The sequence below is a fragment of the Heterodontus francisci genome, chromosome 14 (genome assembly GCF_036365525.1).
Source record: "Heterodontus francisci isolate sHetFra1 chromosome 14, sHetFra1.hap1, whole genome shotgun sequence".
Lineage (NCBI taxonomy): Eukaryota > Metazoa > Chordata > Chondrichthyes > Heterodontiformes > Heterodontidae > Heterodontus > Heterodontus francisci.
In genome coordinates, this window is record NC_090384.1 from 103,164,537 (window position 1) to 103,190,828 (window position 26,292).

The 26,292-nt window shown below is 42.0% G+C and overlaps 1 protein-coding gene across 1 annotated transcript in view; it reads left to right on the forward strand.

The window, feature by feature from the left end:
• The first annotated feature begins 14,384 nt into the window (after positions 1–14,384).
• syt9b (synaptotagmin IXb) overlaps positions 14,385–26,292 on the forward strand; it is a 101,450-nt gene continuing 89,542 nt past the window's right edge. Inside the window, exon 1 of the mRNA XM_068046945.1 lies at positions 14,385–14,532. Within this exon, the coding sequence (XP_067903046.1) occupies positions 14,385–14,532 (148 nt within the window). The remainder of the gene's footprint in view (positions 14,533–26,292) is intronic.

The following is a 26,292-nucleotide window of genomic DNA, read 5'->3' on the forward strand; positions in this document are numbered from 1 at the left end:
CATCAAGAAGCCCTAGCAAAACTGAAGTCAATGTGAATCAGGGGAAAACACTCTACTGGTTGGAGTCATACCTAGCGCAAAGGAAGCTGGTTGTGGTTGTTCGAGGTCAATCGTCTCCATCGCAGGGCATCACTGCAGGAGTTCCTCAGGGTATTGTCCTAGGCCCAAACATCTTCAGCTGTTTCATCAATGACCTTCCCTCCATCATAAGGTCAGAAGTGGGGATGTTCGCTGATGATTGCAAAATGTTCAGCACCATTTGAGACACCTCAGGTACTGAAGCAGACCATGTCCATATGCAGCAAGACCTGGACAACAGCCAGGCGTGGGCTGATAAGTGGCAAGTAAAATTTGCACCACACCAGTGCCAGGCAATGACCATCTCCAACAAGAGAGAATCTCACCATCTCCCCTTGACATTTAATGCATTACCAACACTGAATCCCCCACTATCAACATCCTGGGGAGTCACCATTGACCATAAACTGAACTGGACCAGCCACATAAATGCTATGGGTACAAGAGCAGGTCAGAGGCTAAGAATTCTGTGGCAAGTAACTCACCTCCTGACTCCCCAATGCCTGTTCACCATCTGCAAGGCACAAGTCTCTCCACTTGCCTGGATCAGTGCAGCTCCAACAACACTCAAGAAGCTCGAGACCATCCAGGACAAAGCAGCCTGCTTGATTGGCATCCCATCCACTACCTTCAACATTCACACCCTCCACCATTGACACACAGTGGCAACAGTGTGTGCCATCTACAATTTGCACTGCAGCAATGCACCAAGGCTCCTCGACAGCACCTTACAAACCCGCGACCTCTACCCCCTAGAAGGACAAAGGCAGCAGATGCATGGGAACACCACCACTTGCAAGTTCTCCTCCAAGCCACACACCAACCTGACTTGGAACTATATCGCCGTTCCTTCACTGTTTTTGGGTCAAAATCTTGCAACTCCCTTCCTAACAGCACTGTAGGTGTATCTACACCCCAAGGACTGCAGCAGTTCAGGAAAGCAGCTCACCACCACCTTCCCAAGGGCAATTAGGGATGGGTAATAAATGCTTGCCTAGTCAGCAATGCCCACCTCCCCCAGACGAATTAAAAAAAACTTCTACTGAACAAGGATCATTGCTGCATTGCACATTTGCAGAATTGGCACTGATATGCATTGTGTGTATTTATTTAATCTTTCATTTATTAGTGAATAGATCTTGCAATAACAGAAGAAATTGTAGGTGTGCAAGTCATCAGTCTTGGTTCTATTGATGCCTTTCTCACTGTGGAGCCCGAGTAGCATGTGTTCAAGCCCCACTCTGGAGACCCGAGTACAAAATTTAGGCTGACATACCAGTGCAGTACTGACTTTTCAATGCGACATTAAACCGAGGCCCGTGGATGTAAAAGATCCCACAGCCACTATTCAAAGAAGAGCAGGGGAGTTCTCGCCAGTGTCCTGTCCTCGATTTATCCCTCAAACAAATTATCTGGTCAATATGCTGTGAATAAATTGGCTGCTATGTTTCTTACATTACAACAGCAACTACATTTCAAAAGTACTTCATTGGCTGTAAAGCACCTTGGAATGGCTTGACGTCATGGAAGGTGCTATATAAGTGCAGCTTATTTCTTTATGTAGCACCTTAAATATCCCAAACTGCTTCACTCCCAGTGAATTATTTTGAAGTGCAATTATGTTGTTATGTGGGTCAGGTAAACTTGGCAGCCATATTGTGCACAGCAAGGTCCCACAAAGCAGCAATGAGATGAATGAGCAGTGCATCTGATGTTGCTGGTTTTGGGTGAGGGGATATTGCTGGCTAAGGCACTGGATCTGTTCCAAATAATAGTGCCACGATATCGATCTGAACCACGTACAAGTAGAATGGACTTAGGCTTGAAAATTCAGCTAAAGAACGGTGCCTCTGACAGTGCAGGACTCCCTCAGTGTCATCCGAGATTATTGCTCTGAGCTGGGAGCTGAATCCTGAACCTTCTCATTTAGAAGGTGAGAGTCCTCCCAATTGAATTGCCATTTATTTCACATTACAGCTAAAAATTAAAAGTTAAAATGTGAATTTTCCAACATATAAAGACTATTTTATGATTCTAATCTACAAAATTCCCTTTTTTTACATGAATTAAAACTAGCAATTACAACAAAAACAACAACTTGTATTTGTAAAGCGCCTTTAACATAATGAAACATCACAAGGTGCTTCACAGAGGCTTTATGAAACAAAACATGACACCATGGCCCCTTAACGAGATATTTGGGCAGATGACCAAAAGCTTGGTCAAAGAGGTAGGTTGTAAGGACTGTCTTAAAGGAGGATAGCAAGGTAGTGAGGTGGAGAGGTTTAGGGAGGGAATTCCAGAACTTAGGACCGAGGCAGCTGAAGGCATGGCCACCAATGGGGGAGCGATTAAATTCAGGGATGCTGAAGTAGCCAGAATTAGAGGAGCTCAGATATCTCGGAGTGTTGTCGGGTTGGAGGAGATTACAGAGATAGGGAGGGGGCCATGTCATGGAGAGATTTGTAAACAAGGAATGAATATTAAAATTAAGGCATTGTTTAACCGGGAGCCAGTGTTGATCAGTGAGCACAGGAATGATGTGTGAGCAACATTCGGTGCAAGTTAGGATGTGGCGGCAGAATTTTAGATTACCTCAAGTTTATGGAGGGTAGAATGTAGGAGACCGACCAGTAATACATTATAATAGTCAAGTCTGGCAGTAACAAAGGCATGGATGAGGGTTTCAACAGCAAAAGAGCCGAGGCAGGAGTGGAACCGTTACGAGGTGGACATGTGGGGGTCTTAGTGACGGTGGGGATATGTGGTTGAAAGCTCATCTTGGGGTCAAATATGACACTGAGGTTGTGAACAGTCTGGTTCGGCATCAGACAGTTGCCAGGGAGAGGGCTGGAGTCGGTGGCCAGACAACGGAGTTTGTAGCGGGGACCGAAGACAATGGCTTTGTTCTTCCCAATATTTAATTGGAGGAAATTTCTGCTTCTCCAGTACTGCATGTCAGACAAGCAGTCTGACAGTTTAGAGACAGTAAAGGGGTCGAAAAAGGAATGGTGATGTAGAGCTGGGTATCGTCAGCATGCTATGTGGAAACTAATGTTTTCAGATAATAATGCTGTGGGACAACAGTTGAGAAATAGGAGAGGGCCAAGGATAGATCCTTGGGGGACATGAGAGGTAATGGTACAGGAGAAGGAAGGGAAGCCACTGATTACTAAAAGTAAATTCAGGGAATTGTTTGCTTCAAACATTGGTCTCCGTCAGAATGAATGATAAGTTCAAACTTAATGTGGAGGAATTAAAGGACAAAGGTAAACACACTAATCAATGAAAGTTTAAACCTTGAGAATGTTCACTTCTATGTTATTCTAGTGAAAGGTGTCACACCACGCATTAAGTCCATCTTGATAAAAAAAATCAATTACTCTCAGTGTTTATTCCTGAAAACCTAATTGAAAACATTGATTGCAAGTGTCAGAATTAAATGACATTCATTTATTATAGATTTGTTTTCAAATTAGATATTTAAAAATTACATAGTCAGCCCTATTGACCTTAAATTGATCAAATAATTAATCTTTGATTAGACTTTTAATGAAGAAAGACTTCCTGAAGCTGGCTTTTTTTCGCATCCTTAATAGTCTTTATGACTGCAGTTATGCTGCAGTTTGTGTGGTGTAGGTGCATCCAGAGTGCTGTTAGGGAGGCAGTTCCAGGATTTGGACCCAGCAACAATGAAGGAATGGCTGATGTGTGTTCAAGTCAGGATAGTGTGTGACTTGGAGGGGAACTTGGAGGGGATGCAGTTCTTACACACTTGCTGCCCTTGTCCTTCTAGGTAATGAAGGCTGTGCGTTGGTGAGGGGGATGTTGTCAAAGAAGCCTCAGCATGTTGCTACAATACTTCCTGTAGATAGTAGATACCACAACCACGGTGTGGCAGTAGTGGAGGGAGTCGATATTTCAGTCAGTGGTGAATGGGTTGCGAATCAAGTGACTGCTTTGCTCTGAATGGTGTTGAACTTCTTAATTCTTGTTATGTTTAAATCAGCTGATCTTAATTTTTTTATATTCATTCATGGGATGTGGGCATTGTTAGCGAGGCCAGCATTTATTGCCCATCCCTAATTACCCCGAGAGAAGGTGGTGGTGAGCTGCCTTCTTGAACTGCTGCTGTCCATGTGGTGTAGGTACACTCACAGTGCTGTTAGGGAGGGAATTCCAAGATTTTAAGAAATGAAATGCTTAAAGAAAAGAAATTTCTCCCCTACCTGTAAATATCTAATTGTTAGGAGAGTGCTCGAGGCATGCATGTATTTACCCAGCCATGTGCACAGCTCACTCCTAAAAAGGACACATGCCTAACCAGGCAGCAGCAGTCAAGTGCTATAAACAGAGCATGTACTGGCTGTCTGGATTCTGAGTTGCAGTCAGACTAATAGTTGCAATGTAACTAGTCAGTCACAGTTTATTTTTCACGTGAGGTCTGATTTCAGTTATTTCATTTCCGCTATTGACTGGTTGATCTGACAGGGTCACTACCTCCCCGAGGTCTAATGTTTTCATCTACTTTGTGATTCCATCGACTTCTCCAGATCTGACTCTTTGGCCCTCTCGGTTTCTCTGTGCTACCTCCAGCTAAAACAACTTATTCTCCTGATCCAAGATCAAGAGAAAATAAGATAACCCTACTCATTAACTCACAAATGCATAGAATTAACAGCACAGAAATTGACCATTCAGCCCAACTGCTCATGCTGGTTTTTATGCGACACACAAGCCTTCTCCCACGCTACTAATATAACCTTCTATTCCTTGCTCCCTCATGTGCTTATCTAGCTTCCACTTAAATGGATTTATGCTATTCCTCTCAACCACTTTATTTGGTAGCGTTCCACATTCTTACCACTCACACTGCTAACTCCATGATCCTCATTCTTTTCATAATTTAGTCTTACTTACAAAAGAGAGTTTTAGTCTGCTGATCTCTGCTTTGGGTGTTTCAATTGTCTAGAGGGATTGAAGAGGCATTTTCTAGGTCTTTCCTCCCTAATTGGCCTTGGGTTTTTGATCTGCTTTTTTTCTCTCCCAGCTGTATTAGACAGGCTGGATACACCATCTAGTCTTTTCCTATCTGATGTTTTTCAATGTTCCTATGTGTTTGTGTGCAATCCAAAACAATTTACTAAGTGTTTGAAACCATCTCCCATCACACAGTCAGTGGGTTATACAGCTTTTTTCAAAGCAAAATACCGCAGATGCTGGAAATCTGAAACACAAACAAGAAATGCTGGAAATACTCAGCAGGTCTGGCAGCATCTGTGGAGAGAGAAACAGAGTTAACGTTTCAGGTCAGTGACCCTTCATCAGAACTGGCAGAGCCAGAAATGCAATAGGTTTTAAGCAAGTAAAGCGGGGGTGGGGCAAGAGATAACAAAAGAGAAGGTGTTGATAGGACAAAGTCACAGAGAATAACTGACCAGAAGGTCATGGAGCAAAGGCAAACGGTATGTTAATGGTGTGCTGAAAGACAAAGCGTTAGTACAGAGAGGGTGGTAATGGACAGAAAACTGAGCAGCCTAACCCCTAGCACAAGCATGAAAAAAAAAGTGTATAGGCACAGTAGAAATAAACTAAACAAACTAAAATAAAATAACAAAATAACCACAAAATAAACAAAAAATTAAAAATAAATAAAAAGTGGGGGGGGGGGTTGCCTGTCATGCTCTGAAATTATTGAACTCAGTGTTCAGTCTGGCAGGCTATAGTGTGCCTAATCAGTAAATGAGATGCTGTTCCTCAAGCTTGCATTGATGTTCACTGGAACACTGCAGCAATCCCAGGACAGAGATGTGAGCATGAGAGCAGGAGGGAGTGTTGAAATGGCCAGCAACCAGAAGCTTGGGGTCATGCTTTCGGACTGAACGGTGGTGTTTCGAAGGGATTGTTCCCTCCGCGACACCCTCGTTCACTCCTCCATTACCCCCATCACCTCGTCCCCTTCTCATGGCACCTGCCACTGCAATCGCAGGAGGTGTAATACCTGCCCATTTACCTCCTCTCTCCTCACTGTCTAAGGCCCCAAATACTCCTTTCAGATGAAGCAGCGATTTACTTGTACTTCTTTCAATTTAGTATACTGTATTCGCTGCTCACAATGTGGTCTCCTCTATATTGGGGAGACCAAACGCAGACTGGGTGACCGCTTTGCGGAACACTCTCCACTCAGTCCAAAAGCATGACCGCGAGCTTCCGGTTGCTGGCCATTTCAACACTCCCCCCACCCCCCCTGCCCCCCTGCTCTCATGCTCACATCTCTGTCCTGGGATTGCTGCAGTGTTCCAGTGAACATCAATGCAAGCTCGAGGAACAGCATCTCATTTACCGATTAGGCACTCTACAGCCTGCCGGACTAAACATTGAGTTCAATAATTTCGGAGCATGACTGGCCCCCCTTTTTATTTTTATTTTTATTATTTTTTAATGTGTTTATTTTATTTTAGTTTGTTTAGTTTGTTTCTACTGTGCCTATACACTGTTTTTTCATGTTTGTGCTAGGGGCCAGGCTGCTCAGTTTTCTGTCCATTAACACCCTCTCTGTACTAATGCTTTGTCTTTCAGCACACCATTAACATACTATTTGCTTTGCTCCGTGACCTGCTGGTCAGTTATTCTCTGTGGTCTTGTCCTATCAACACCTTCTCTTTTGTTATCTCTTGCCCCACCCCTGCTTTACTTACTTAAAAACTTTTAAATTTCTAATATCTGCCAGTTCTGATGAAGAGTCACTGACCTGAAATGTTAACTGTTTCTCTCTCCACAGATGCTGCCAGACCCGCTGAGTATTTCCAGCATTTCATGTTTGTGTATACAGCTTCTTTATTGTGTATAAATACAGTCTTTATAGAACCTTACAGCACAGAAGGAGACCATTTGGTCCATTGTGCCTGTGTGGCTCTTTGAAAGAGCTATCCAATTAATTCTACTCCCCCATTCTTTCCCCATCACCCTGCACATTTCTTTCTTTCAAGTATATATCGAATTCCATCCTGAAAATCACTATTGTATTTGCTTCCACCACCCTTTCAGGCATTGTATTCCAGATCATAACAATTTGCTGTGTAAAAATAAATGTCTGTTCATTTCCCCCCCTGGATTTTTTGATGATTATTTTCGAGCTGTGGCCTGTTTCCCTTTCAGTTTTCTCTTCCACCATTTACTGTAGCCCTAATGTTTCCCCACCTATTCTTTCCCCTTTTCCAAATGACCCCATACCTCTTGTCCACCTTTTCATCTTTAGAAGAGGATAAAATCATCCTGCCCATAAGCAGCTGCAAGATAGCGGTGCCTGCCTTTGGGAATGCTATACTTGAACATTTTTCCCATCACCATTACTTTTTCCTGCCAGAACTAAACAACCTGGTTGACACTCTGTGAATGTCTTGGAACAAATGTTATTGGCAGATGAAAATCCAAGTGAAGTTTCTTACACAAGATCCCAGTTTACTGTTTTGGCTCTCAAGTTCTCCAATCTTGTTCATTGAGTCTTTGCCCATCTTTCTTTTATCTCCATTTCTATCTTCTCAGTTCTGTTCAAAGAAGAGCAGGGGAGTTTTCCTGCTATCCTGGCAACCATTTATCCCTCAATGAAAATCACTGAAGCAGATTGCTTCCTCATGTATCTCATTGCTGTTTGTTGAACCTTGCTGTGTGTGGATTGGTTGTCCCATTTCTCTGCATTACAGAGGTACATCCACTTCAAACAATATTTCATTGTCTTGAACTACTTCATGACATTCTGAGGTGAAGAAAAGTGCTTCAGACATTCAAGTTCTGCTTCTGACCTTCATTTTCCATGATACTGCTCTCCGGACCATTCTCCACTTTTTTCCGTAACTTTGATTCATCTCCTTGATCACATTTTTTTTTAAATTTTGTTTTACCCAAGGGCCATAGAAATCAGTTGAATAGGATTGGAATAGAAGAGAGACAACCTCATAATGTTTAAATTTAGACAGTATTTTGAAGCAAGACATTAAACAATTGAGCATGTCTGGGGGAGCTTTTTAGCATCACAGAAAAGCCAGTTACTTGCCAAGAAAAATCCTACTTGACTACTATCCACCTCCATGGAACAATGAAACTATGTGTGACAAAAGGGCTTCTGAAGAACATGTGCTTTGGTATTACAACAAGAACTTGCCTATAGAACTTGAATCAATTAAACATTCAGATTCAACTTTCGTTAAACATCACTGCATCACCACATTTTTCTTCACCTTTAAGAACTTCCTGTCAGCCAATGCTCCATGGATCGTACTCTCACCACGGAATCATGTAAATTGGGGGTTCGAGACCTGCTCCGGGACGTGTATGTAAAAATCTAGGCTGACACTCCCGGTGTGGTACTGAGAGAGTACTGCACTGCCAGAGGTGCCATCTTTTGGATGAGACATTAAACCAAGGCCCCATCTGCCCTCTCAGGTGGGCATAAAAGATCCTTTGGAACTATTTCAAAAATAGAGAAGGGGAGTTATTGCCATTGTTGTGGCCAATAGTTATCCTTTAATCAACAACACAAAAAAAAAACAAATTATCTGATCATTATCACATTGCTGTTTGTAGGAGCTTGCTCTGTGTAAATTGGCTGCTCTGTTCCTTGCATTATAACAGTGACAATACTTCAAAAGTGCTTAATTGGCTGTAAAGTGCTTTGGGATGTCCTGACATCATTGAAGACACCATAGTAATGCAAGTCTTTCTTTTCTTTAAAATTTACGTGTCTGACTAAGGTTTTGGTCATCCATCCTGATGTCTCCTTGTTTGGCTCAGTGACATTTGTTGTCTGATTAAGCTCCTGTGAAGTGCTTTGGGTGTGTTACCTCATTAAAGGGGGTGTATAAATGCAAATTGTTCTTCTAACAAAGCACTTTAGTGGAGTTCATTAACTTGCTGAAATGATTTTAGATCAAGATGATTGAAGCATCATAACAGAAATTAACAAAATGTATGAGACGTAGAGAATATGTGAATACCTGGCGGGGTGAGGGGAGAAGGGGAGAGGGTGTGGTTGCTGGAGGACAGGTGTAAGTGGAAAAAAACTGACGAAGCAGATCAAGTTCAAACTGCCTAGAAGCCCTGGGGAAAGAAAAAGTAGGTTGAGAGCAAGGATAAAATTACATTACCAGATGTAATACTCATATACCAATATCACCTTATCACAACTGAGAAACCAAGGCTAGCTGAAAATACTACCTACTTTCCCTTCATTTGATGTTAACAAATTTCTGGGATTTGTTATCCAATCCTGATTTTCAGAGGATATTTATAATTTGTTTTCTTCATTCTCTTGGAATTTAAAGGGTTATCTTAATTGTAGTCATGGAACTCCCTGTTTGGATTAATGAGCTCTGTATTCAGGAAAATACAGTTTATTCCTTTCTAAGCAGAACTACCTGCAGCGAGTGCTTACTTCAATTAGCTTCCATATATTCAATATCGCTTCACATAATCAAATCCATGTAATTTTAAGCTTTTGATCATCTCCATTCTACCAAAGCTAATGTTTGCTGCTGGTTCTGTATAATATTGAGCCAATTTTAAATGGAGCTTCTTATCTAACAATAAGTACACCTGAATAAAGAAAGACAAAACTGTTTTATATAGCACCTTTCAGGATCTCAGGACACCACAAAGTGCTTTACAGCCAATTACGTACTTTCAAAGTGCAGCCCTGATGTTTTTTATTCTTTCCTGGGAATGTGGGTGTTGCTGGCAAAGCCAGCATTTTTTGCCTATCCCTAAATTGCCCTTGCTCAGCCATTTCAGAGGGCAGTTAAGAGTCAACCATATTGCTGGGGTCTGGAGTCACATGTAGGCCAGACCAGGTAAGGGCAGCAGATTTCCTTCCCTAAAATACATTAGTGAACCAGATGGGTTTTTATGACAATTGATGATAGTTTCACAGCACTATTTCTGAGACTAGCTTTCAGTGGCACAGTGACGCAGTGGTTAGCACCGCAGCCTCACAGCTCCAGTGACCCTGGTTCAATTCTGGGTACTGCCTGTGTGGAGTTTGCAAGTTCTCCCTGTGTCTGCGTGGGTTTCCTCCAGGTGCTCCAGTTTCCTCCCACATGCCAAAGACTTGCAGGTTGATAGGTTAATTGGCCATTATAAATTGCCCCTAGTATAGGTTGGTGGTAGGGAAATATAGGGACAGGTGGGGATGTGGTAAGAATATGGGATTAGTGTAGGATTAGTATAAAACATGGGTGGTTGATGGTCGGCACAGACTCGGTGGGCCGAAGGGCCTGTTTCAGTGCTGTATCTCTAAAAAAAAAATTCCATGTTTTTAGCTAATTGAATTCAAATTCCAACAGCTGCTGTGGTGGGATTTGAACCTATGCCCCCAAGGCATCAGTTCAGTGATATTACCACTATTCCACCACCTCCACCTGTAATGCAGCAAATGTGGCAACCAATTTGTGCACAGCAAGCTCCCACAAATAGCAGTGTGACAAAGACCAGATCATCTGTTTTGGTGATGTTAGTCAAGGAATAACTATTGGCCAGGACATGGGAGAGAATTCCCCCACTCTTCTTCGAATAGCACTGTTAGACATTTCACATCCATCTGTGACTGGCCTCAGTTTAACCTCACATCCAAAAGGAAGCACGTCTAACAATGAAGCACTCTCTCAGTGCTGCACTGAAGTGTCAGTTTGGATTAGGTGTTCAATCCCTGGAGTGAGACTTGAATCCTTGGCCTTCTGACTCAGAAGAGTGAGTAATGGCCATAAGATAACACTTAAACCAAGTGTAACGTGAATCCCTTGGAACAGCTACCTCTTACTCTGGAAAGCTAAGCTTTATTGTAACCAAGATGCAACTTACAAGATGAATTAGAAATTCCCTACTTAGTCTTTACAGCTGTTGAATATTAACTTCTGATACAGAAAGAAAAGCTTAAGATAGTTCTAAGAGTCCCCTAAGGTAGTTATAGCGTATCAATAATAAACGAGCCTTCAATTCTAACCCATTGGCTTGGCTTGACCGATCGTCTCACCCCGTCCACACCTCGATTTTGTTATGGAGAGATAGAAAAGGGAAGGACCGGAAAATACTTAATTCCACATGACCGCTGTACAAACTAATAACACAGCAGATAATAATCGTATCCATTATTTTTAAATGAAAACTACAACACGCACATAGTTTGATGGGAACTTAGAAATAAATGTAGCTCCTTGAACCTGTTCTGTCATTCAATTGCCCCATGGCTGATGTACACTTTCATTGTTTACATACCCAAAAATCTGTCGAGGTTGGTTGTGGTGAAGTCTCTATTAACTAACTGCCTGCAGAATTTTCTGTTGGTTTGACGTGTAGAGCCCAATACTTAGGTTCATTTGTACAAACCTCGAAGCATAATGTTCTTTCATCTCTGCTGGACCAAACTAATTGGGAATGTTTTTTTTTTCTCGCTCTCTTCCCGCCGCTTTAATCAAGGAATAAAACCACAGATAAGGTGCAATACTGACCTGTAGCATTCCGCACATACACTTCACCAAATCGAGTCGAGATCTTTTGGTCATTCTCCCCCTGGTATTTCCAAGCCAACAGGATTGAACTGAAATTGAATACTGTACATTCTTAGTGAGTATTCCCATCGTGCTGTCAGAGTAACGTGTTCAATTGCTCAATTATTTCTAGTGTTGAAACAGACTGAAACTGCATTGTATTGTTACTGCCAATAACTTCATCGAGCAGCTAGGGGAGTTAATTATGTCCTTCTGTGAGTTAGCTTTGATTAAAACATCCATCACTAGTTTTCTGCCCAAATATTAGCTTCATAAGTTGCATTATTTGTGCAAAGTCCCATTTTTGTTGTTGTATGAGTAGCCTGTAGCTTGAGCTAAGCACTTAATTAATTATTAATGCACGGTTTATGCTTTAAAAGACTAGTTTGAGTGATGGCAACAAAAAGAAAGATTTGGCTCACTTCGAAGTTTGGAGATGGTTGACACCCGGTGCTATGCTCAATTAGCCGTGCACGTCGCATTAGTCAAACTGGTTGTTTGTTTTTCTTTTTAAGTGAAAGTATGCGATGATTTGCTTTCTGTCTTTCAAAGATCCGCTAACTCTAGGAACAAATATTGTCCAACTGAAGCAGCCTTGCGATGAGACTACGCTTACAGATATACATTCAGATTCAAACGTGAGGGGGCACGCAAACGGACGGTTCATTAAAAAAAAAGTGAAAGCCTCATTCCTTAGGAAGTGAATTGCCTTGACCGAAAAATAAGAGGGGGCTTCTGCAACTCGAGATGTTGCTGGAAACATCCTGTCTGTTGTCGGGCACAACGCAACCAGCTAGATCTATGGAACAAAGCACTTCTGGTAAGATGCCTAACTGACTTCTCCGTAAAATATTGAGGAATACCAAATTTGTTTGCGCTTTTTAATATAAGAATCGACTTCCTTTATCCATCTTATCTTGATTCGCCAAAGTTCTGCATGCAGTTAGGTTGACAGATACCTGAAGTTGGGATAGTTTCGGCAGACAGCTCTTACCATCCTTTCGAAGACAGGGGTCCGAAATGCTAATCTTCTTTGGTAACTTGGCACAACTCCTCCTCTTGAATTGTCTCCAAGCCCCCTTGTCCGTTCCTCTTGGCCCAGCAGTTCAACTCTGATGTTTAGGGCTTTTCTAATTAAATTGACACCCACCGCTCAGTAATATATTGCTTCTAATGCTCTATTTATTTTACGGCTGCATCGACTACGTGCTACTAAAATGTCTATCTCAATTAGAAACTGATAGGGTCATTACGTCAACCGTGACTGTTGCTGAGGCAAACAGTTTTCTGCGCCAGGGACGGGTTAAGTCAGTAGATCAGTAGATGAGGTTTTGATGAATTTCATACTGACTTCTCAATGTGTGTGTGTGTGTGTGTGTCTGAAAGGGGTGATGTTAATTTTAAATTCCATCACCTTTCAGGGTTGACTGGCAACCTCCCCCCGTTGTGCTGTTCACCAACCTTCTGCGGGTTGCTGTCCGCGGAGACGGTGCTGAACACAACGGGACTGATACAAAAGCAAAATACTGCGGATGCTGGAAATTTGAAATACAAACCGAAAATGCTGGGAATACTCAGCAAATCAGACAGCATCTGTGGAGCGAGAAACAAAGTTAACAGTTTGAGGTCGATGACCTTTTGTCAGAAGCACTTCTGAAACGTGAACTCTGAGACTGATGCTGGCCTGATAGAACACAGACTGAGACACTGTGCATCTCCAATTCTCTCTTACCTGCAACTACCTCTTCCAGTGTTTTATTTAAACCACCACCACCGTGAAAATATATTCTAATTTTATATATTATGCGTTCAAACGCTTGCCAATAGGTAGATCATCCTTACGATTTGTATCTTCGCCCTCTGTTACCCCATTTCTTCCTAGAGTTCTATGTTTTCTATTCCACTTAACACTTCACAGAGATTTCCACCTTGCTGCTGCTGCCAGACTTCTGGATTCTCATAGTATTGCGTTCCTGATATGTGGATTGCTAACTTGCGCATGTTAAACTGTGTTAAATCTGATCAAAGCATTGCTATCCCATTTAAGTCGGTTTATATTATGTAAAGCCTGAGGAGAGAGCGATGTGGCAATTCATCCATTCTCATTTCAGATCGGTGAGGCAAAGGGATCTTTAAACAGGAGAAAAAAGTGCACTTAAATAACTGTTAAGAGTTGTGGAATGTAAGCCACCACCTCCCCCCCCCCCCCCCCCCGTCACTTCCTTCGCTTCTCAGTAAACTTTATTTAGAGGGGCCAAAATTCCGCGGAGGAGGGAACTGAAGATAAAACGCACTTGAGTAATTAGCACGGCGTTTTAAGGCGGGCAGCTTGGCAAATCCCCAGCGATCACATCTGCTAAGTGATCGCTAGCAGCCGAGCTTGGGAAGCCATTTATCTCCAATGTACGTGAGTCGCTCACACCTGGTGCTAACCGCTGACTGGGATTCAGACATGGCCCCGGCTGGACTTCCCGTGCAACACTGATCGTATCAAAAAAAAAAACTGCCTCCGTCGGAGACATTTGGCGGTGGGGTGGGGAGCAGGTTTGAGAAATAAGAGGCCAAAAGCTGCTTTTTGCACAGAGAGAGAGAGCTTGGTAAGGGTGCGGTTGGAAGCGCCGAGCTTGCTGGGGACAGGGTAAGAAGCGATGGTGCTGTCCGTGGTCCTGAAGCGTTAAATGTTGGGAGTACAGTCGCTGCTGAAAAGGAGCTTCTCTTATGTCCTGCGGAGCGGCCGTTGAGCCCCATTCAGAAGGATGCTGATGGGAAATGACTGGAGACAGAGAGGACGAGCTTTGTCAGAAAGCGCTCAATATAGTGACCGAACTCTGCTTTAAAGGGCTGGTGGAGCACGAAAGCTGTCTGGATTTTTCTTACTATCTCCGGGACCGAGGCCGACCACGCCATACCGATTCAGGTACAACATAGGGATAGTTGTTCGCTTTTGACTTGTATTAAAAGTACAAGCAGAGAAAATTCTTATCTTGCTACTTGCGTGAATGAATACATGAACCCTTATATATATATATATATATATATATCAAACTGTTAGGAATGTCCTTTGAACCAGCACCTACTGAATTCTCTCCTATTTTAATATAGTTGCAGAAATTAGTCATCAACCTAAAAGACAAGTTGACCAAATATTGACTTCACTGAACATCTTGCGACCTATCAGCTGAAACGAATGACATGAGATCGTCGTGTACATGATGTACCACTCTAGTCTGCTGGATCTCGGCATTTAGAGCCCCAGCAATTTAAGAGTTAAATTTCAGTCCCCATTTGTGCTGGACTCTAGTTAAGCAAAAGATTTGGCCAGGTGACTGCTAACAAATGTTGCTTCATAAAGTTTATATGGCTGTGAACTCAAGGTCTATTTTCGGCAACTGTAAATATATATTTTATTTGAGATATAGCATAAGTATCTGAAGTTGGTGTTTATCATCACCGAATGAAAGTCAGTATTTGAATTTATTTTCATAAAATCTAGCTTCCTAAAACTGTCTAAATTCACTAGGAAACTAGTATTTGATACACTGTGCGAACTGTACAAAAATGTAGGTCACTCATTGATGTATCTCTCCAATTAGTAATCGTTTTAAAATTAGCCCTATCTGGTCTGTGTTGGGAGAGAAGGGAAAGAAGGCATTGGTTGTGTTTTAAAGATTTAAGTTTGGATGGAAAGGCTTTGATAATGACACAGCGCCGTTGTCACAAATATTTAAACTGCGACCATATTAACGGTGTTTGCCATACCTTCTGTTCCTTTTTTGTTGTAATTATCCAACGCTAGACTTATAGGCCGCTGCCGAGTCTCCAAACATAATCGATAACCGAATGGTTTAAATAAAATTCCATCAGGCGCTGGGCATGTTTTACAAAGCAGAAGAGTGATTGGATCCTCGCCCAGGCAAGGAGAGTCAACTGCGGGAAATACAATAAATTTCAGCCCCAAAGTTGGAGAGAAAACTATCTAATGTTTCCTTTCATTGCACGTTTTACGGCTACATTCATTATTTAAACCAGCTTTGATATATGGGGCACTGTTAAATTCAAGACTTGGTAATAATTTAGTTGCAGCTTTATATGTGGTTGCCACACCCTATTACTTGTCATTTTGATTCCCTTAATGCAGTGGTTCTCAAAGTGTAGCCCGTGGACCACCGGGTTCCCCAGGTGGGTCACAGGCTAGTCCAAGATACATGTCACTCCATAGCCAAGGCATAAGAGAGGAGGCTAGAACCCCCATCCCCACCATTCATATAATATCACACAACCAGACCGGCTCCCCGCGTAGCGCAAGTCATCATAAGTGCAAGCAACAACAATGTAGTTTCATAAGCAAGATTATGTTACTGTTGGTTTTGCTTGATTAATTTAGATGTATTAGCTTCTCAGAAGAATATTATTGTGATGATTATTAGAATGTTTCAAATAAACTTGTTCTCTTGTATTAATGTTTATAATATGAAAATGTCTATACTTTTGTTTCTGGCATGAATTAATTTACTTATATTTATTTAAAAACATATAAATTTATTAAATTCCCATTAATTTTGTTAAGTTTCTTTTTGCAGTGGCAAGCAAAAGCGGTGAGGTAGGGCCAGTAGGTGGTTCATGGGGTCTTTTGCCCCGCCTAAGTTGTCCACGGACAAAGAGGTTTGAGAACCACTGCTTTAATGTTCATATCACAGAAAAGCCAAATTTGCTTTGTGTGATGGGGTTAATCACCATCATAGTTATTGCGTTATTTGAGCTGCTCAGGGGAAAGGTGGGCTTGTTGTTTCATTGGGGTCTGGGGCTTGTAATCCTATATGATGTACATGTAATGATTCCTTAGTTGCGTTGGTATGGACTATATAAAGTGCGTTCTGTAAGTATAGCCAACCATTTCTTGAAATTGAACCATCTTTACTTTCTATGAGTATAGTAGCCATTTTTAAATGTTGCATTGCTTTTTGATAAATTACAACACTCTCAAGCTATCATTGAGGTAACAGTAAAATATATCAGCTTTGAGGAGGTGAATTGGATATTGAAAAGCTTTTAGTACTGTCATTTCGCCTCTCGGATCCAGCTTTGAATCCAGCCCAGACTACTAGCTTCCTGTCTCAGAGCCCTAAGTGAAACTAATTTGTGCCATTGGTAATCCACTTCCTGATAGGTACTGATGAACAGCACTTAATTACTTGTGAGTCAGGCTACTGTCACTAATTTGTCAGGAAGATATCAGGAGGCTATAAGGGTAATCGACTTATGAAATGAAAGAAAAAAAATCATTGGTGCAGCAGGGAGTATTTTTATTGTTCAGGTGTTTTGCTGGTCTTTTATGTTGGTCCTTCAAGTCATATTCTAGATGATTGTTGTAATTTGGAATGCACTGCTTGCAAGGGTATTGGAAGCAGATTCAATAGAAACTTTCAAAAGGGAATTGGCTATATATTTGAAAATGAAATTTTTTCAGGGCCATGGAGAAAGAGTTGGAGTGTGAGACCGATTGGCTAGCTCTTCCAAAGAGGCACAATGGTCTGAACAACTGTTTCCTGCATTGTATGCTTCTATATGGGAACAAGCTTCCGGCTGTTAAGATGGTTTCTGTAGAAAAATGCAGACTTCTATTGCCCAGTTTAACTTATCACCAATTTACTTCAACCAAATTTAGCAATATAAATTCTCACAGATGCCAGAATCCAACTTGGCAGCCTTCAATAAAAGTTCATATACTTTGATTGTTGAAATGAAGAGTTAGTAGTGAAAAAATGTGATTTGTCTCCCATTTACATTATATTACAATGTGATCTATTCAGCATAAGTAAAAGCTACCTTTTGGGGAATTTCAGCTACACTAAGAGAAGATAATACAGAGCTTCTACCAGTATGGACACTAATGAACTCCAGCTGCTCAATCTACAAAAATAAGAAAAATATCCTATTACCAGTTCTACCTCTCTCTACCTGCTGCAAAAATCTCATTCACCCACTGCTTTGCATTTCCCTGCTCTTCTAATATTGAGAAAAAGGCATGGAAGAAAGTTTATGAAAATACCTGTGCATGCAGCAACCTGCATCACTCTAGGATTTTCTGACATAATTCAAGCTGAGACTCCAATGCAGCTCAAGGGAGTTCTGTATTATCAGAAGTGCTGTCCTTTGGATAACATGGTAAGTCTATTCAGGTGGATGTAAAAGATCCCATGGCATGAAAAGAGAAAGGAAAGACTTGCACGTACATAGCACCTTTCATGAACTCAACCATGTTCAACGGTATTTCATTAATTGTGAAGTGGTTTGGAAGTGTAGTCACTATTGTAATGTAGGAAACATAGGAAACATGGCAGCCAATGTGTGCACAGCAAGATCCCACAACAGCAATGTGATAATAGCCCAATCTCATTTGAGTGATGTTGGTTGGGGAAGAAATATTAGCCAGAAGAACACCTCTGCTCCTTCAGCCATGGGAGCTTTTATGCCAGCTGAAGGGCAGATGGGGCTTCAGTTTAACATGCCATTTGAAAATGAACATTTCCAACAATGCAGGACTCTCTCAATACTAAACTGGGAGTGTCAACCTTGAAATTCCTTTTACGCTACCCAGTGGGTCGGATGGTGGCGTGGGGGTGGCATAAAATTGAGGGGGAGGCTCCGGGAGGCCTTCACGCCCCGCTCCGGCCTCCAGCCAACTTTACGGCGGTCGGGCAGGGGGAGGGAAGGGCCCGCCCACCCGAGGCCAATCAAGGCCCTTAATGGCCACTTAAGGACCCTCGGCAACCTCCATGGATATTTTACCCCTGGCAAGCAGGTGTGCTAGGCACGTGAAAGGCTGCCCAGCGATAGCGGCAGGGGTGGGGGGGTGCCATGGCAGTCGGGCACAGGGTGCCTGATTGAGGGCCACTCCTGCTTCCCAACCCACCCCCGGGACCCAAGACCCCCTCCCCAAATGATTACCCTTGCCTCGCCACCATGACCGATCACCCGCCCGCCTCCACCCCCCAGTGAGGCAAGCCCAACTTACCTCGTCTCCTGACTCCATGGCGTCAGCTAGGCTGCAGTATCAGCAGTGACCACTGCTCCCGTTGACGTTGCTGGGACTAAGTTGCCGGCCCGCTGATTGGCTGGCAGCTCACTGAGATGGGACCTCCTCCCTCAAGCGGGTGGAAGTCCCGCCTCAGGACAGTTAAAGCCCGGGGACCTGGAAAATGCGGGTCGGCTCCCTGGGCTAGGCAGAAGTGGATTCGCACCGACTTTTACGTCGGTGGCAAAGTCCTGTCCGCCTAGAGTAAAATCGAGCCTTTTTTTTCAGTTCTGATGACAGGTCATTGATCTGAAACATCAGTTTTTTTCTCTCTCTACTGATGCTGCCTGACCCGCAGAGTATTCCCAGTATTCTCTGTTTTTATTTTTGAATGCTTTTTTATCCATTCACAGGATGCAGCCATTACTGGCAAGGCCAGCATTTATGGCCCATTCCTAATTGCCCTTGAGAAGGTGGTGGTTAACCACCTTCTTGAACCGCTGCAGGGCATCATAGCAATTTTTGTACAACTGAGTGATTTGTTCGGCCATTTCAGAGGACAGGTAAGATTGTATCTTTGCTGTGTGTCTGCAGTCACCTATAGGCCAGACCAGGTACAGGTTGTAGGTTTCCTTCCCTGAAAGAGCATTAGTGAACCAGTTGTTACAACGATCTGGTAGTTTCATGGTCACCATTACTGATACTAGTTTTTATTCCAGGTTTATTTAATTAACTGAATTTAAATTCCCCAACTGCTGTGGTGGGTTTTGAACTCATGTTTTTGTTATTTTCATCCAGACCTCTGGATTACTAATCCAGTAATATAATCACTAATCTACCATTGCCAACATAATTATGTGCTCAAGTCCCTGGAGTGGGACTTGAATCCAGAACTTGCTGACTGAGTTGAGAATGCTATCTGTTGGGTCAGAAATAACACATCATGATTAAGAGTATGATGATGAACCTCTTGACATATCTCCCTCACCCAGCAATACTAAAAATGATCAAATGGCTGTTCATCTTCTTGGTCTACACAAAATGGCTGCTGCACTTGCCCATATAATAAGTGACTATACTAAGTAATTAATTGTATGTGGAAACACTTTGGAATGTCCTGAGAGGTGCAATGTAATGTTATGTAAATACAAGTCCATTCTTTAAGAACACGTGCAGACTACGTGAGAGAATGGGACTATTGAAGAGAAGTCAGAGGTCGAGGTGATGATAGCTGTGTATTGCATTGCTGTCATCGTGAAGCTTTTACCTTTTCTCTGGTGTTAAACTGTCTCACTGTACAAATGGGTCTGTTTCACCAAGAGAAGGTGGAATATCCTGAGGCCCACCTGCCAATTTCAAATCTGGGCCTAAGCAAGACAATACTTTGAGCATCACCTGCACATGCTGGCTTAATCTATTAGTGCTTGATATGACTACTGGTTGAAGAAAGGAAAATATTCTTTTTTAAAATTGCCTTAAGACCTAATTGAGGAAATTAATACCTGCATTCAAGCTGTTGCCCTGAATGGGGAGTCAGAAACAATCACCCTGAATGGGGAGTCAGAAACAGTCACCATACTGTGTCAGGTTGGCTCAGTTGCTAGTACTCCTTTTCCTCTAAGTCAGAGGTTGTGGGTCCTAACCCTTGTAAGTGCTGGAATATATATAGAGGCTCAGTTTCCTGATGTATGACCCCTGGCACACCTATTTCCCAGGTGCAAAGGAGCAGAAAGCCGGCTGGATTTCCAGGGCTTTGAGTAAGGAGCTGTGCCTATTTCCTGACATCAGTTCTGAAACTTGTATCTTTTTATTCATTCACAGGATGTGGTCATCACTGACAAAGCCAGCATTTATTGTCCATCCCTAATTGTCCTTAAGAAGGTGGTGGTGAACTGCCTTCTTAACAACCGGGTAGCTTGCTAGGACATTTCAGAGGCAACCACATTGATCTGGGTCTGCAGTCACATAGAGGCCAGACCAGATAAGGACAGCAGATTTTCTTTCCTAACATGCATTAGTGAAACAAATGGGTTTTTTGCAACAAATCAGTAATTACATGCTCACCATTTTCAAATTCCAGATCTATTTAATTAATTGAATTTAGATATCCCAGCTACAATGGTGCGATTTGAACTCTCATCATTATTCCAGACTATTAGATTACTAGTCCCACAACAAAACCACCATGCTACCATTTTTGCAATGGCTTGTCCTGGAGTTAAGGCTTAACCTTTTTGATTCCACTTAGTATTCTAAACACCTCCTGAAAGGCCCCTCTGAGTCACTTCCTATCAACATGAAAGTGTCCAAGCTTTGCCATAGCAAACAGACCTGAACACAATATTGAAAATGAGTTCAGAAGGTATTCTGCATTGTCAGAGGTGATGTCCTTCACATTGAAAATAAGGCCTCACTGGAGCACTGTACAGCATAATAAAGGTGGCCTCATGTTATAGCTTAGCATTCTATTTGTTTTATTGATTGCTGCTTTGCAATGACTGGACATGGTCAGTGTTGATTCAAATATTACTCTTCTCTATCTAGGTGAGCTCCATGCATTAAAGCTGCTCATTTTGCTTGCATTGATCGTGAAATGATCCTAAGATACAATATCTGAAGAGGGACAAAAAGACACGCAGTCAGATCTTTAGTAGTACTTCCTGTACCTTTTAGTTTTTTGGGGGAATACGTAGCAACTTGTACGCATCTGTAGATTGTATTTTTTTAATTAATCATTCATGGGATGAGGGCCAGGCAAGCATTTATTGCCCATCCCTAATTGCCCTTGAGAAGGTGATGGTGAGCTGCCTTTTCGAGTTGCTGCAGTCCATGTATGTCGGTACACCCGCAGTTCTGTTAGGTAGGGAATTCCATGATTTTGACCCAGCGACAGTGAAGGAATGGCGATATATTTCAAATCGGGATGGTGGGTTACTTTGACAGGAACTTGTGTTCACATGTATCTGCTGTCCTTGTTCTTCTAGGTGGTAGAGGTCAAGGGTTTGGAAGGTGCTGTCAAAGAAGTCTTGGCAAGTTGCTGCAGTGCGTCTTGTAGATGTTATTCACTGCAGGGGTCAGTACTGGATCCCTTGCTGCTCATGGTATATATCAATGATTTAGCCTTATCTGTAGGGGACATGATTAAGAAATTTGCACATGATACAAAAATTGTCTGGTGGTTGATAATGAGGAAGTATGGACTGGTTAGGTGAGCAGAAAAGTGGCAATTGGAGTTCAATCCAGAAAAGTGTGAGGTAATGCATTTGGGGAGGGCAAACAAGGGAAGGGAATACACAATAAATGACAGGGTTCTGAAAAGTGTATAAGAACAGAGGGAGCTTGGAGATAATCGGTCACGAAGGCATACAGAATACTTTCCATTTTTGGCTGAGGCCTAGACTATAAGAGCAGGGAGGTTATGGTAGAACTGTATAAAGCACTAGTTAGACCACAGCTAGAGTACTGTGTAAGTTCTGCTCATTGTATTACAAGAAGGATCTGATCACACGCGAGAGGATATAGAGGAGATTTACAAGGAATGGAGAATTTTAACTATGAGGAAAAATTGGATAGGCTGAGAACAGAGGAGGCTGAGGGGAGATTTAAGTGGGGTGTATAAAATTATGAGGAGCCTAAATAGAGTGGAGAGGAAGGACATATTTCCCTTAGCAGAGAGGTCAATATCAGGAGGTATACATTTTAAGTAATTAGTAGAAGGATTAGGGGAGAGTGAAGGAGCAATTTCTTTCACCCGGAGGGTGGTGGGGGTCTGGAACTCACTGCCTGAAAAGGTGGCAGAGGCAGTGAGTTCCAGACCCCCACCACCCTCATTGCACTTAAACAATACTTGGAAGTGCACTTGAAGTGCTATAACCTACAGGGCTATCGACCAAGAGCTGAAAAGTGGGATTAGGCCAGATAGTTCTTTTTCGGACGGGACAAATATAATGGATCGGACGGCGGCCAACTGTGCTGTAAATCTTTCTATGTTTCTATGTTTTGGGGAGTTAGGAGGTTAGTCACTTGCTGCAGAACTCCCAGCCTTTGACCTGCTCTTGTAGCCACAGTATTCATGTGGATGGTCCAGTTACATTTCTGGTCAATGGTGATCCCAGGATGTTGATGGTGGGGGATTCAGTGATGGTAATGCCAAGCAGATTGCGAACCCCTTGCTTCAGCTCTCCACCCTCACCTCAACATGGGCATCAGGAGCAAGCTCTTAGTAAGTAATAATAAGAGCTGTCTAAATCCTAAACTCTAGAATTCCATGCCCAAACTATAAATAAATAAAACTAAATAAAAAAAATTATGAGGTGCATTGATAGGTCAGATAGGAAGAAACTTTTGGACGGTACAGTGGCGCAGTGGTTAGCACTGCAGCCTCACAGCTCCAGGGACCTGGGTTCAATTATGGGTACTGCCTGTGTGGAGTTTGCAAGTTCTCCCTGTGTCTGTGTGGCTTTTTGCTGGGTCCTCCGGTTTCCTCCCACAGTCAAAGACTAGCAGGTTGTTAGGTAAATTGGCCATTATAAATTGCCCTTAGTATAGGTAGGTGGTAGGGGAATATAGGGACAGGTGGGGATGTGGTTGGGATTTGGGATTAGTGTAGGATTAGTATATATGGGTGGTTGATGGTCAGCACAGACTCAATGGGCCGAAGGGCCTGTTTCAGTGCTGTATCAATAAATAAATAAAAAATAAACCTCTTTACCACAACCTCCTCCTTTAAGACTCTCCTTAAAACCTACCTCTTTGAACAAGTGTTTAATTACCTGTCCTATATATCTCCATGTGACTCAGTATTCAATTTTGTTTGGTAATGCTCCTGTGAAGTGCTTTGGGATGTTTTACTACATTGATAGAGCTATATAAATGCAAATTGTTGCTAAATATTAACAGAAAGGGCATATTTTGCACTGTAAAATTGCAATGTTAAGATCTTTTGACCACCTAACTAGGACAGCTATAGCTGTTGGATTTGTAGTGAGCCTCATGTATATTGTATGACATCTTTTATATTTTGGTTTACTAAATATGTTTGAGATAGTTGATCTACACAGAAAGTAGTAAATTGCTCTGAATAACAATTGTAGTTTTTTCAGAATTGCTTTCTTCTTTTTTTAAAAGAGGGCTTGTGTATTGGTTGTTGATTGTGGCCTCGTGGCCTAGCTTGCTCATTCTCCATGGTGTGTTAATATGGTTTGATTATAGTCAAAATTCCCCACAGACCACATCTCTAATCAACTGTCAGAAGTTTAGTAATTTGTTACATTTTTTCAAGGGAAAAATTATCAAAAAGAAAGAAGATGCATCTGTAAAGTGCCTGCAGATTGCAAGTATTTCACAACCAATAAATTACTTTTGAAGTGCAACCATTCTTTTATGTCAGCAGTGCTTTCATGTACTGCAAGTTCTCACAAACAAATGTTTGTCCCATGGGTTGTAGCTTGAACAGGTTGGGGTTATTTTCTGTAGAGAAGAGAAAGCTGAGGGATGACCTAACAGAGCTCTTTACAATTATGAAGGAGTTTGATAGGGTTTACGTAGAGAAGATGTTTCACCTAGCAGGTGGGACCAGAACTAGGGGCCATAAATATAAAATAGTCATAGATAAATCCAATAGGGTATTCAGTAGAAACTTCTTTATCCAGAGAGTGGTGAGAATGTGGAACTCACTACCAAAAGGAATAGTTGAGGTGAATAGCATAAATGCATTATAAGAGAAGCTGGATAAATACATGAGAGAGAAAGGAATAGAAGGTTATGCTGATGGGGTGGTAGGAGGTTTGTGTGACATAAACACCGGCATAGACCTGATAGGCCTATTTGGCTTGTTTCTGTAAATTCTATGTAAATGGTATGAATTAATTTGTTTCTAATAGTCATTTGGTAGTACAGAACTTGAGTATTAGTGAAAATAGAAACATTTTGTCGAAGCTTTTCATCTTGCACTCATCAGGACAAGTCACAAGAATACCAATGTAAGGGAAACAACAAATTTATACTGTATGAGAAGAGTGTGTTGATTGGTTGGCAATTGGACTCTGATTGGCAGAGGCATTGCCATGGAGAAAGCACTAGTTTATAGTGACTGACAGTTAACTGCCAAGCTTTGTTTGAAATTTAAACCAGGCAGCTTGACTCTGACTGGTCAAGGCATTGTCCTGAGGAATGAACCAGTGAATGGCTGTTACTTATTTTGTTTAGCTAAAACAGGTGCAATGGTGTACATATTATTTCTGTCTGCAAAGAACAGGGCCCTGTGTATTAATATATGTAGCTTCCAGAATGCGCAAATATGCCACACTGCACGCCTGACTGACAGTCTTAAATGGGTTGTCAGTGTAATTCTTAGCACACTGAGGACTATTTAGCAAATGTTGTCCAATCACCAAATCACATCTCATATTGGACACTGTGTTTTGAGTTTTGCAAGCACGGGCTGGTTGGGTACAGCCTGTATCTTGCTCATTGCGAACAGCAGGAGGGACATGTTGTTTGATACGATCCGCCAGTCTTTGGAACGTACAGCCTGTATACCTCGCATCATACTGGCATTGAAATTCATATATCACAAAATTAATCTATCATAAAAGATGTTCTGCCTATCACACAAATGAGTAATGATGGGCCAGATGACCTCCTCCTGCACTGCATGATTCTATGAAGATACTAGAAGAGCTTACCGTTCTTTTAAATAATGCTGTGGGGTGGCTTTTATCTCAGCCAAAGGACAGCACATCTGATGACACTTAACTATTTCATTTCTGCACCAGAATGCTAGCCTAGGTTATCTGTGCTAATTCTGGAGTAATGCATGAACCGACCACCTTCTAACAGAGTTGAAAGTGATGCAAACTGGTCAAGCTGGCAGTGAAAAATGAATTCCTTAAGAACTGTGATGATGTTTTTGTGCTCAATTTGAACTTCTCAGTTCTTCTTTTGAAGCTTGTTTAATCGTAGTCCCACTTGCCACTTAGCAGTCTCCAGCCAAATGTACTCTTTTCCTCATGACATTATAAAGAATTACAGTTTACAGAACAGAGATAGACCATTTGCCCCAACTGGTCCTTACTGGTGTTTTTGCTCCCATTCAGCATATTTTTCTATCCCTTTCTCCCTCGTGTGTTTATCTAGCTTTTCCTTAAATGTATCTATACTACTCACCTCAACTAGTAGCAAGCTCCTCATTCTCACCACTCCCTCTGGAAGGCGTTTGCCTGAATTCTCTGTTGAATTTATTAGTAACTATCTGGTATTTATGGTCCCTAGTTTTGGACTGCCCTGCAAGTTGAAACTTTTTCTCTACACCTACACTATCAAATCCCTTCGATATCTATCAGGTCACTCTTCAACATTTTCTTTTCTAGAGGAAAGAGGCCCAGCCTATTCAGTCGTTTCTGATAGCTATAACCTCTCAGTTTTGGTATTATCTTTGTAGTTCTTTTTTGCACTTTCTCCAGTGCCTCCTATATCCTAGCTCAGACCAAGGACTTTGTAGGGCACACAGATATGTGCTGAGAACATAAGGTTCTATGAAAATGCAAGTTTGTCTGTTATTTTTCATTGTGGAGTGGTTTGACTCCCTTACAGCAGATATAGCTCCTCAATGTTAATAGCATTCTTCCTGTCCCAACCTTGGCACACTCTCACAAAGACCAA